This window comes from Scatophagus argus, chromosome 21 (genome assembly GCF_020382885.2).
Source record: "Scatophagus argus isolate fScaArg1 chromosome 21, fScaArg1.pri, whole genome shotgun sequence".
NCBI lineage: Eukaryota > Metazoa > Chordata > Actinopteri > Scatophagidae > Scatophagus > Scatophagus argus.
Genome location: NC_058513.1, coordinates 18,662,608 through 18,673,178, shown reverse-complemented (window position 1 = coordinate 18,673,178; position 10,571 = coordinate 18,662,608). Strand labels below are relative to the sequence as shown.

The 10,571-nt window shown below is 43.9% G+C and overlaps 2 protein-coding genes across 5 annotated transcripts; one reads left to right on the top strand and one right to left on the bottom strand.

The window, feature by feature from the left end:
* Window positions 1-119: 119 nt before the first annotated feature.
* Window positions 120-6,342, bottom strand: c21h10orf88 (chromosome 21 C10orf88 homolog). 2 transcript variants are annotated; one of them, XM_046376553.1, is made up of 8 exons: window positions 6,131-6,342; window positions 5,698-5,893; window positions 5,314-5,505; window positions 4,830-4,899; window positions 4,402-4,593; window positions 3,675-3,915; window positions 3,334-3,520; window positions 120-1,280 (listed from the first exon to the last, which is right to left on the bottom strand). In XM_046376553.1, the coding sequence occupies exons 2-8, from the start codon at window positions 5,838-5,840 to the stop codon at window positions 1,058-1,060; spliced, it is 1,248 nt and encodes a 415-aa protein (XP_046232509.1). In that variant the 5' UTR covers window positions 5,841-5,893; window positions 6,131-6,342; the 3' UTR covers window positions 120-1,057. The 2 variants fall into 2 exon arrangements, with proteins under 2 accessions (XP_046232509.1, XP_046232510.1); XM_046376554.1 differs by having other exon boundaries at window positions 5,698-5,869.
* On the top strand, window positions 6,290-10,515 carry asb3 (ankyrin repeat and SOCS box containing 3). 3 transcript variants are annotated; one of them, XR_006841991.1, is made up of 10 exons: window positions 6,290-6,424; window positions 6,725-6,943; window positions 7,331-7,504; window positions 7,674-7,786; window positions 8,084-8,216; window positions 8,449-8,626; window positions 8,818-9,036; window positions 9,138-9,436; window positions 9,530-9,663; window positions 9,770-9,909. XR_006841991.1 is itself a non-coding variant. In XM_046376551.1 (10 exons), the coding sequence occupies exons 1-10, from the start codon at window positions 6,358-6,360 to the stop codon at window positions 9,961-9,963; spliced, it is 1,647 nt and encodes a 548-aa protein (XP_046232507.1). In that variant the 5' UTR covers window positions 6,290-6,357; the 3' UTR covers window positions 9,964-10,515. The 3 variants fall into 3 exon arrangements, 2 of the variants coding, with proteins under 2 accessions (XP_046232507.1, XP_046232506.1); XM_046376551.1 differs by having other exon boundaries at window positions 8,905-9,036; window positions 9,138-9,440; window positions 9,770-10,515; XM_046376550.1 differs by having other exon boundaries at window positions 6,291-6,424; window positions 9,138-9,440; window positions 9,770-10,515.
* Window positions 10,516-10,571: the final 56 nt, after the last annotated feature.

Genomic DNA, 10,571 nt, shown 5'->3' with positions numbered 1-10,571 from the left:
ACTCAATAATCAATTCTCTTCAGGATTTTATGTCTTGTTCTGTTTCCGTTCACGTGGATTTGAAAAGTTAAAAAGTGCTGCAGAACTAATAATTATTAAGAAACCCAAAGAAGAGCCAATTCATGTGTATAAATATATTTTTATTGCTCTTTATGTATTAAAACCATTAACATCACATTTTAATCATTGCCATTTTAATGGTGTGTGCTGGCAGATAAGCTTTATGTTACAGACATGTACATTATCTAAAACATCACAGTGCCAGATTAAAACACTTTTTAATCCAGTTACACCTCGTGTATAAACTCCTGTAACAGGAGCCTTTTCCACACGAGCCAGTCCAGTTAAGGCCTGACTAACCACAACACGTCTGAGCAGATAAGTGCAGTTACAGTATGTAGTGAGAATAAAACCTGGGCAGACCTGGGAGTGTTTTCATGTGATTAAATGAGTGTTGTGCTGGTGTTGCGTGTTATCATCATGTTAGATAAGAGCTCGTCACTGCAGGAATTTAAAGTTTGCTCTTTATGTTTCTCCTGCGTCTGGGCTCCCTGCAGGCCACCCTCATGATTACTTCACTTTCTGTTAAAATGGTTTCAAAGTCAGAGATTTCAGTCTTTCAGGCTGCTTTTTCACATGTCCACAATCCACTGCAGTCACACGACGTGTATTTAGTGATCTATGGGATTTCAGTAGTTTACTTGCATAATGTTCACAAGCTGCTCCAGTCCAACAGAATCGCATTTGTCTGCTATCTTCTCCAAGATAAAAGAGAATAAAAACCACCAGAAAGGTCCCATCTTTGACAGATGGACACTTGCAGTTTAGATAATTTCATGTTTCATCAGATTGTTATGATTATTGTTTTAATTCTGTCCATATTTCCCTTTTTTCTGCTGTTGTGAGTCTGTTTCTGTTTTTGTTTCTGTGTCTGCATCCTGCCCTTCCTTTCTTCCTTCCTTCCTTCCTTCCTTCCTTCTAAGTAAGGTTAGTTTGAAGAGGATCAGGGGCAGAAAGGCATCCAGGTTACATGTTTAGTCTTTTAGCTGTGCTGAGCTCAGTGCAGGGCTGCTGTGGCGGCGCTCTGCTCTGACAGTCCTGTGGATGCTGCTGCTCCCGCCGGGCTGCTCGTGGCCACCTGGTTAAGAGCGAACTGCGGCAGGACGCTGAGGAGGGCCTTCTCCAGCTTCTGCTCCAGAGCGTCCAGACGACGGTCCACATGCTCCTTCAGCCTCCTCTCCATCTCCTCCAGACGACGCTCCATGGCTGAGTCCAGCTCCCTGCAGAGTGGAGGGACAACGCCAAGATAAACTGGGCTGGACAGAATATTAAACCAACAGCAGCTTGATACCTTGTGTGTTCTGTCCACTCGCAGATGCATTTCTCCAGCAGGTCTTGCTGGTTGTGACTCATGCTGGACTTAATGATAACGGTATGTGAGTTTGTATTTGGCACTGAAACGAGGAGACAGAGAGGATCATCTCAGTCTGGTGTGGAGGAATGAAAGATGGGGGTCGACAGAGAGAGTGGAGTTGCGACTGATTCATGAACAAACATGAAGCCACATCACATCAAAAACCTCAAATATAAACAGAAACACAAAGTAAACCACCCACACAGTCAATGCTGACCATCATCTCCCCATAACCTCACAATCCTGCTGCACCCATCCCAGCCCATTGCTCTCTATATGAAACCCTCACACAGCTGACTCGGAGTTTGTTTCATCCTGACCACATCCTTTCCCACCTTCTCAGACACGTATTTGCATTTTTCTCAGAACTGCTTTTTACCCTGAAGGATCCTGAAGAGACTTTAAATCACCTTCAAGCTCCGCCAACGTTCATCTCTGATCTCTGCTGCATGTCTGCTCAAAATAAAATATCTTTTTGTTGTAGAGTAGGAGCTGCTTATGTACTTTGAGCATCCACTTCTTTTGTTTTAGTTGATGTTTCTGTGAAGGCTCAGGCTGAAGCAGGACACCTCAATGCAACACAATGTAACATAACTACGCAAAACTTTACAATCAAATGAACACGTGTGCTGTTTCCTCAGCTGCACACGTGTATATTTGATCTTAAACACAATGTAATCTCGGGAGTTTGTGTGACGACGTTAAATGTTTACTGGCTAACCAAACCTTTTGTTAGCTGGTAAAAGTCAGTCAGCCCCACCCAACACAAACACACACGACTCTCACGGCTTCTCCACTGCAAATCTGACCTGCGTCTTTCCCCGTCGTTATCTCCACCTGCAAGTCAGCTGCACCACTGAAAGCAACAACTTACTGCTTTCGAGACATCACAAACTTCGGAAGATAAAGAGTAGAGCAGTTCACAAGGAACAGAACGCTTAATATACCTTCATCAGCAACAAACAACCAGTCCAATTCAACACTTTTCTTTAAACTACAGTTATGTATTTGTCAGTTTCTAAAGCAGATGTTACCTTTTCCCTGTTCTCTGGAATCTAATTTGGATTATCACACTCTGGTGACTGGACTGCTGCGCTGCGTAGCCGCTGTCCTCTCTCGATGTGGACTCAGCTGACGTTCTCTCCGAGCCCACATGTGCTGCTCTGCTCTGACAAAGAGCCTCATTTATCAAACTGCAGTCTGCAGCAGCCGCTCACAAACACATTTTTCAACCGCTGAGGGGAACTAATGTCAGCTGTAAGTTAAAACAACTCATATTGAGCCTTTGCATCAGCACTAGCTAAACAATCCCATTTATTCAAAGAGGTTTGGTGCAGATTTCCAACACTTTAAAGATTCACACATACAGCGATGCTTATAAATGAACTCCATTGTCTCCATGTCAGCCTCCTCCCTGCACTTTAAACAGCCACTGGCCAAACACAGATCCTTCTGTCTGTCTGGAATAACCAACTTCAAAAAGCCTTCAAAAACATTCACATCTGAAAGAAACAAAAATGTGACCACCACAGAGAACTAAGTGACACTTCTCATCTGTCTTTGTTTCCTTTGTCTGCTTCTGCCGTATGCTTTGTGTTTCTCTATTATATTTTATCCATTTCTGTTAGTTTTGTGTCACTCTTACTACAGGTAGACTAAGGGTAATACTTTGTTAGTAGTTAGGTTAGGCACAGCTTTTTGTCAGTTTGATGTAATGATTCAGTAGTAACTGAAGCACTTTCTCAGCCGTTTGGTTTCCAATAACATGGAGTCCCTTGTTGATGTAGACTGATGGGCGCGCACAAAAGCTTTAATCTGAAGAATCATGTAATTTCTCTGGTCTTGCACTGAAAGACTTGTGAGTCCAAACAAAAAACATGGGGCCAGCCGCACTGTCCGACAGGACGGACTCTGCTTACCATGTGCCATTTCTCATCTTTTTCTCCTTCTCTGCCACCGCAGCCGCATCGTCCAGCCTCAGCTTCGTCACCTGGCCACAGACGCTCTGGAGCACGGGCAGTAGCTCGGGGCCTGAGCTCGCCGCCTGCTCGTGTCCCTGCCCTTCCAGGAAGTGTGACATCATCTCCGCCAGCTGGGCGTGGCTCACTAGAGATATGAGACCACATTGTAAACTGGTCAGCTGCTTATTTTTTTCACGCCTATTAAAACTTCTTTTCAGGACTGCACTGCATCTTTCCAGAGTCTTTCCGGATCACGATACACTTGACTCATTTGATCTGAAAGAAATGAAGATCTTTACTTATGTTGTCGGTGTTGACACCAGAAGCCGGCAGGTTGGAGGGGGAGGAGGAGGTCGAGCCCTCTGACGTCACTCCGTTCTGAGCAGGAGGAACTTCAGCTGCAGGACTGACGGAGTCCACTGCAAGCTGGGGCTGCTTTCTGATGGCTGCTGGGGAAATGCTGACTCCACCTGCTAAGGCAGACAAAGCTCCTCCACCCATCAGGAGAGGAAAGAAGCTGCCCAGAGAGCTGGTCTGGTTCTGGAGACAAACGCACAGCAACAGACGACATTACTTTGGCAGCTACCATTTCTGTGCTGTACAAAGTGATTTCCAGTTTCTGTCATGGCAGTTTTTAAACGACATTTAACAATTCAGATGCCAAAAAGCACAACATTAATGAGCCGCACTGTCAGACTGACAAACACAAAGAAAGCATGTTGGTCATTTTGTCACGCTCAGGAGGGAGGGAACTCGAACATCACAAACGTCAGATCGTTGATAAAACACTCCTTTAAGTACTGCTAAGTAAGTTGATTTTGATCGTAATCAATCTGAAACCTTATGGCACTCTTAGTTAAAATGCTCTTCAGTGAAGTGAAATTCTAGCGAGTTGTCGTTAACGAGTTAAAACATGTAATCTGTCAGCATGGTCCTTTAACTCGTGTCACTGATGTTGTGATTCCTCTCCATCGCATGCCCAGGCCATTTAAGATAACACGAATCTCCCTGCCTCTTTACTCCCACCTTCTGCTGGAAGTGCACCATGTCCATGAGGTTCTGGGCTCCTGGTGAGAGGTTCATTCCCATCTCCTCAACCAGACACTGCACCTGCTGCATGTCAATGCCAGGGCCGTGGGCCGGGCCGGGCCGGAGCTGCTGAAGGCCCACGACGATTCGACACACCAAAACACTGCTTCTACCGGCCAGGGAGAGCAGCTGGGAGTCGGAGCAGAGGAGGACAGCACCAGACGGATAAAGGAACTCAACACCATCACATAAAAACATAAAACTGGATGAAAGAAACTGTTAAAGGGATTTACATGTGTGGAGTGTCATTATAATATGTCTTTTGTCTAGTCTTTTTTTAGTTTATACATGTGCAGACCCAAATGAAGAGGACGCAAGAGAGTCACATGCTCTGTGAGTCTGGACTGACGTCTCTCTGAACTCACCTTCACCTCACAGGCTGAGGACAGCTGCTCCAGGACCAGCTCTTTCTTGTAGAAGGGCCCTCTGTCTGGACTGAAGAGAAGAGACAGCACTTCAGTGCCCCACGAGACGTTCATCAAACTGAGACTCTATTAGCAACTTGTCTGGATGTTGCCAGACTGCATCCCGGGCTTGAAACTAAATGCTGCGGTGGCACTTTCGGGCATTATATGCTCAAAAGTTTCAGGGAAGCTGCACCATCAGCCCCTGTCCCGTTTTCAATTAACTGTTAAACTGAAATGTTTAAATGTTGCACGCATATCAAACTTTAGTACAATTTAAGCCTGACTTAAGTTGGTCTTAAGTGGAGACAGACAGATAGACTCATGTACATGGATGAGAACATCACCGATCATTTCTGTAACCTCGACCTCATCTTCATCAATTTTGTGTTAAAGTAAAAAAATTATTAAAATCAGTCTGCACTAAGTATGCAAGTACTGATACCTGTCTGGCTGGACGCGGTCGTCTCTCTCCCCGCGTACTGTCCCGCAGTATTCTCCCATCTGGTTGTACACCTCCAGGGTTCGGGCCTCGCTCACGACCAGCAGGCGGCTGATGGCTGATGAGGTGCTACTGCAGAGCGTCAGAACACAAGGAGAACCTTCCTCTGTCTGCTCCAACAGCACTGGGCTTCCCCTGTGAGGGAAAGATTTGTGTAAAACATGTCATTCATCAGCAAGTATCTCTCATCTACGCCCCTTCCTGTCCTTAGAGCAGAGGTGAAACACACTACAACACATCAAGTGGTTGAATCCAAACACTCAAGCCTGTTTTCTACAGGATGAGTGTTCACAAATCAACATTTTTCACAGCTTTAAAGCTTCGTACCAGTTTGTCTCGTCTCCTTTACACTGACTGAGCTCTTCTTCATGATTGTCCTTGAGGTGAACAGGAAGCAGGATATCAGCCAGGTGATGTCCCTGAGCATGACAGGCCCAAGCAGATCCAGACTTTACAGCAATGTCCACCATGATGCTGCCGAGGCCACAGGGGCTGTAACCTACTAGGAGAAGTAGGAAACAACCTAGGAGACAAGCGTGAATAAGAGCAAGTTAGGAGACAGGTTAGGAGACATTTAGGAGTTCTGAAACAATACTGGACAAAGACAAAAATAAGAGGTGTAAGAGGTTACGTTTAATGATGTAGGAATGTTTTGACTAATATCATTATTTTAAACCGCAAATCAAGACTTTGCTACAACAGCAGTAACTGTATATAAACAGTATAGCTTGGTAATATTAAGCCATAACGCTTTTATTACCTTTTCCTGAAATAAGCTTCAGATGAAACCGTTGATTAGCTTGTTTTCTTCGGATCAATCAATTTTCGTCTTCGCATTTCTTCAGACGTATTTTAAAAACTACGGATTTACTCGATTCGCGGCTATAACTAATGATAAGACTGTGAATTTTGAGTCACTAGCTCGATTTGGCTAACGCTAAATCCAATGCATCGCACTTCAGCTGCCGTATAGCAGCACGCGACAGGATGTTGTGGTGTGACGTCATCAAGCGGCGACTCAAGAGATGTCAAACCGGGCTGTGTCACCATTTTGGTAAATGAGTAGTTTTTTTTAAGCGCGACAAATACCTTTTATGTGCTGAGTTTCATGAGAATTGTATGTCGTGTTGTTTAAAAGCTTACGACATGTTCACAACGTAGCGAACGGAAATGCAGCAAGTTATATCGTGCTTGAACAGTAGCCACGTCGTGGTCAACAGCTAATCGTTGCTAGCAAGCTTGGCGACTGAAGTTGTGCTTTGATGCTTCAATCACATTAGAATTTATCCTCTCTTGGTTTTAGGATATCATATCTAAAATAGTGGCATGGATAATGGAATTATGGCTCTGACAGGTGTTTTGCCGCAGGTCATGGACTTCACGGAGTGCTACGGAGACACCGTCTCCAGTGTTGCCGCTGCGGCTCGCTCAGGCAGCACGAAGCTTGTGAGGCGGCTGATAAAGAGAGGTTTCCGAGTGGACTGTCGAGACAACCGCGGCTGGACCGCCTTGCACGAAGCGGCGGCCGCTGGCAGTAAGGAGTGTGTGCGGGAAATTCTGTCTGCTGCCGGTGGTAAGAAAGGATATTATACAACAAAAGGCTCTAGTTCTCACGTTTTAGAAGCAGGACTGTTGGGGTTTTTCCCTGGATAGATGACTGGATCATTTACACGATATTATTATATGAATATTATTAACATAAAGTCAGCATTTCATTTTCAATATAATGGCTGTTGTCAGTACTGGTGTGTTATGACAACATTTCTACTAACAGAAAAGCGGCAAATGCTCAAATTTGAGAAGCTGCAGCGTGATAATGATCAGAAGTTTGGCGTGACAGTAAGCAAAATGTTTGCTGATTAATTTCATATTGAATTCTTTTCCCTTAGCGGCTTTTCTTAGATGTCAAATATGTAGTACATGTAGACACAGCTTTCCTCTTTTGTTTTCTGGCTGCCAGCAGCAGGCTCATCCCGTGGCTGCCGTGCTTATGTGAACTCACTGACACATGAGGGGGAATCTGCATGTTACCTGGCAGCGAAGGGTGGACACCTGGCCGTGGTGCGATTCCTCCTGAAAGCACATGCCAACATCAACCAGCTAACAAATGACTTGTCATGTCCTTTGTATGGAGGTATAACACTTACACGTGTTCAAACTGGTGTTACTGTGTTTTCTGGCCAATTTTTATTTTGTTTTCACCTTTGTATGCAACTCTGCCCAAATAAATTTCCTCTTTTGGATAGTAAAATTAAATTGAACCTGACTGGATTATTTCTATCCCTCTAACTGTTTTTCAACAGCTGTAGACGGTGGTTACAAGGAGGTTGTGGAACTGCTGATCAGTAAAGGTGCGGAGGTCAACAGGATGCACACCGCGTCCTGCTGGACCTGCCTTCATCAAGCTGTCTATAAGGTAATAATGGCTCACAAGCATACATGCACAACTCTGTGAGTTACAAGATACAAGATAGGTTTATTTGTCACACACACCATTATACATGTTACAATGTGCGGTGAAATTCTTTTTTTCCCTGCTACCAAAAAATAGGTAAGTAGAATAGAATGAGTAAAATTAAATATTATAAAATAGAAACCTTATAAAAATAATAAAATTAAAAATGTGAAAATGTGCAGTTTTTACATGTACAGTATATACATCTAAACGAGTTGAATCGCAACTTATAACGTACATATTCTTTAATTCCTAAAGGGTCACAGTGAAATTGTGCGCATACTGGCCAGTGTGTGCAACCTGGAGGCAGTAGATGATCACAAGATTTCCCCTCTTTTTGTGGCTGCACAGTATGGACAGCAGGAGTGCCTGGAAATCCTTGTTAAGGCTGGTAAATAACTGTGTGTCTACATACCCTTATGTATGCATATACAATGCACTCACAGAGCTAAGTACAGCTTCGATTGCATGCAATTCAGTGTTGGTCAGAGACCAAGATCCTCCAGCAGAGTTCTTTTTCTTGTGTACTCCTTCAACTGCTTTGTTTTACCCCCCCATTAGACGGGTAATTGAGTAAAATAAAATGCACAATGAAATGTGTTGGGATTTGGTTTTCACTTCAGGTGCCAGTGTGAACACGCAGGCAGCTGATCTGGCCACACCGCTGCTGATCGCCTCTCAGGAGGGCCACCAGGCATGTGTGGATTTCCTGTTGGACCATGGGGCAGATCCCAATATAGCCTGCAGTCTTGACTGGCCCCAGCTTCCCATTCATGCTGCTGCTGAGTTTGGCCACATTGGGTACTGAATTATGTAGACGATTAAATGTCAGAAAATACTGAGAACCCAAAGATGTTATATTTTCAATCATATTAAACAGGGAAAACATTGGAGTAGCTGGAAACAGAAATCATTTTTCTTGATTTTATTTGTCCTTCATGCAAATGAACCTTGTTTTTTCCCCTAAGCCTCTGTGATCTTTTTCAATCCAGTATCCTCAGGAGGCTGATAGCAGTTACAGATTGTCTGTGTGACCATGGTGACAGTATGGTGAGTCCGCTGTACATGGCTGTCAACAGGCATCAGAGCAAGAGTGTCGAGATGCTCTTGAGGGAAGGTTATAGCCCAGATGCTCAGGACTGCACAAGCACCCTGGGCCTCCGTTCTCCACTCTCCTTCGCCTTGTATCACTCATCCAAGAAACCATACAGGTTTGTGAGAAAGTAGATTTGACCTCCTCGCACACTCCCAAGAATATAGATAAAATGAAACAGACAGATTTGTCCCTGATTTTGAATAAAATCTCTTCCAGCGAATCAGTGAGGTTGCTGGTAGCTGCAGGAGCCAGTTTGAGCGAGGAAGACTGGATTTATGCCTTGGCCACTGACCAAACGGACCTGCTGCAACTGATACTTAAGCACAGATGGATCTCTCAACCGGAGACTTTGACCACGGACAGTTCTATACCACATCACCAATTGAAAACTATATTGAAGCTGCAGGAACTTAGGGAGCTGCTCTGTGTGGCACAAAACCAAGTACATTTTGCAGCCTGCTGGCTTCCTCTGCTTCTGAAGGCGGGACTGGAACCGACTTCGCTGCTTCAACCCCGTATGTAAGTCTGTCTTTTCACTCTGTCGCTCTTTGGTCAACTATCAGATGGCTGTATTTGATTCATTTCTTTCTCTCCTCAATGCTTTTTAGGTTGGAACAAGCAGACAGTGAGGTATTGAATTACCTGCTAGAGTTTGTAAACTGGTCGACTCTGCCTGCACCTTTAAAACACATTCTGGATCGGAGACGTGCAGAGAAGACTTGGCAACCATATCCACAGTTTGGTACATTGACAAAATATACACTCCGGATTTGCTTTTGCTAATCTGTTGTAAACTTTGAATGAAGGCAGTTTTAATGATCTCTTTCTTTCTCCTCGCTTCTCTTTAGACTCTATGACCTCTCTTTCCCACATCTGTCGGCTGCAGGTTAGATTAATGCTGGGACCAGATCTACTGATGAGGACCGATGCAGTCCAGCAACTCCCTGTTCCCTCCACACTTTATGGCTTCCTCCAATTCACTGACATCCGGGAACCTTCCTACAAACACTCACTGCCACCGCCACCACCACAGCCACTTTAAAATTGTATACAGGGATGCCATAGTACACATCAGCACAGACATGTTTTTATAATCCCATCCAGTTTTCCCTTGTTTGTTGATTTAAGTTAGTTAAATTCTGATTTTTGCACACTGACAGTTTCATGTATGTGTTCTGTATTAGCTTCTTACAGCTCCTCATAGGAGTCATTTTCAGGGCTGCACTATTCTGTCCTGTGGAAATATTTTGGATGATTTTTGCATCCTTTTACACACACCTCCCCAGCATTGTGCATGTTTATTTTATATATCTTTGCAGAGTGGAATCACAAGAAATTAGAATATAATTTCTCTGGGTTTGAATAAAGCCTGACTGCACGGGCGGGTCAATGTGGTCTAAAAAGACGGACACTAAACAAGATGACCTAATGATCCGTTTAAAAAATGTTGCACTCATTTGCATATTGTAATATACGTATGCGTATTGTACTTTCCTGTTTCTCCTGGCCAGTAGCGTATTTAGTGTAAAGATTTTATTTTTTTTAAATTCAAGTTAACAAATTTCAAAATAAAATTGTTTGTATATATTGCTAAGTTGGCGTTATGACAATAAATATCATTTGGTCGAAACGTGATTGGTGCAAACCGGC

Bases quoted from the DNA above. Each gene is read 5' to 3' on its own strand.
- c21h10orf88 (XM_046376553.1), bottom strand. From the start codon at position 5,840: ATGGTGGACATTGCTGTAAAGTCTGGATCTGCTTGGGCCTGTCATGCT. The intron at 4,900-5,313 runs GTATCAGTACTT...TCTTCTCTTCAG, and splicing joins GACCGCGTCCAGCCAGACAG to TCCAGACAGAGGGCCCTTCT. The intron at 4,594-4,829 runs GTGAGTTCAGAG...TCCGACTCCCAG, and splicing joins CCTCAGCCTGTGAGGTGAAG to CTGCTCTCCCTGGCCGGTAG.
- asb3 (XM_046376550.1), top strand. From the start codon at position 6,358: ATGTTGTGGTGTGACGTCATCAAGCGGCGACTCAAGAGATGTCAAACC. The intron at 8,217-8,448 runs GTAAATAACTGT...TTTTCACTTCAG, and splicing joins GGAAATCCTTGTTAAGGCTG to GTGCCAGTGTGAACACGCAG. The intron at 9,037-9,137 runs GTTTGTGAGAAA...AATCTCTTCCAG, and splicing joins TCATCCAAGAAACCATACAG to CGAATCAGTGAGGTTGCTGG.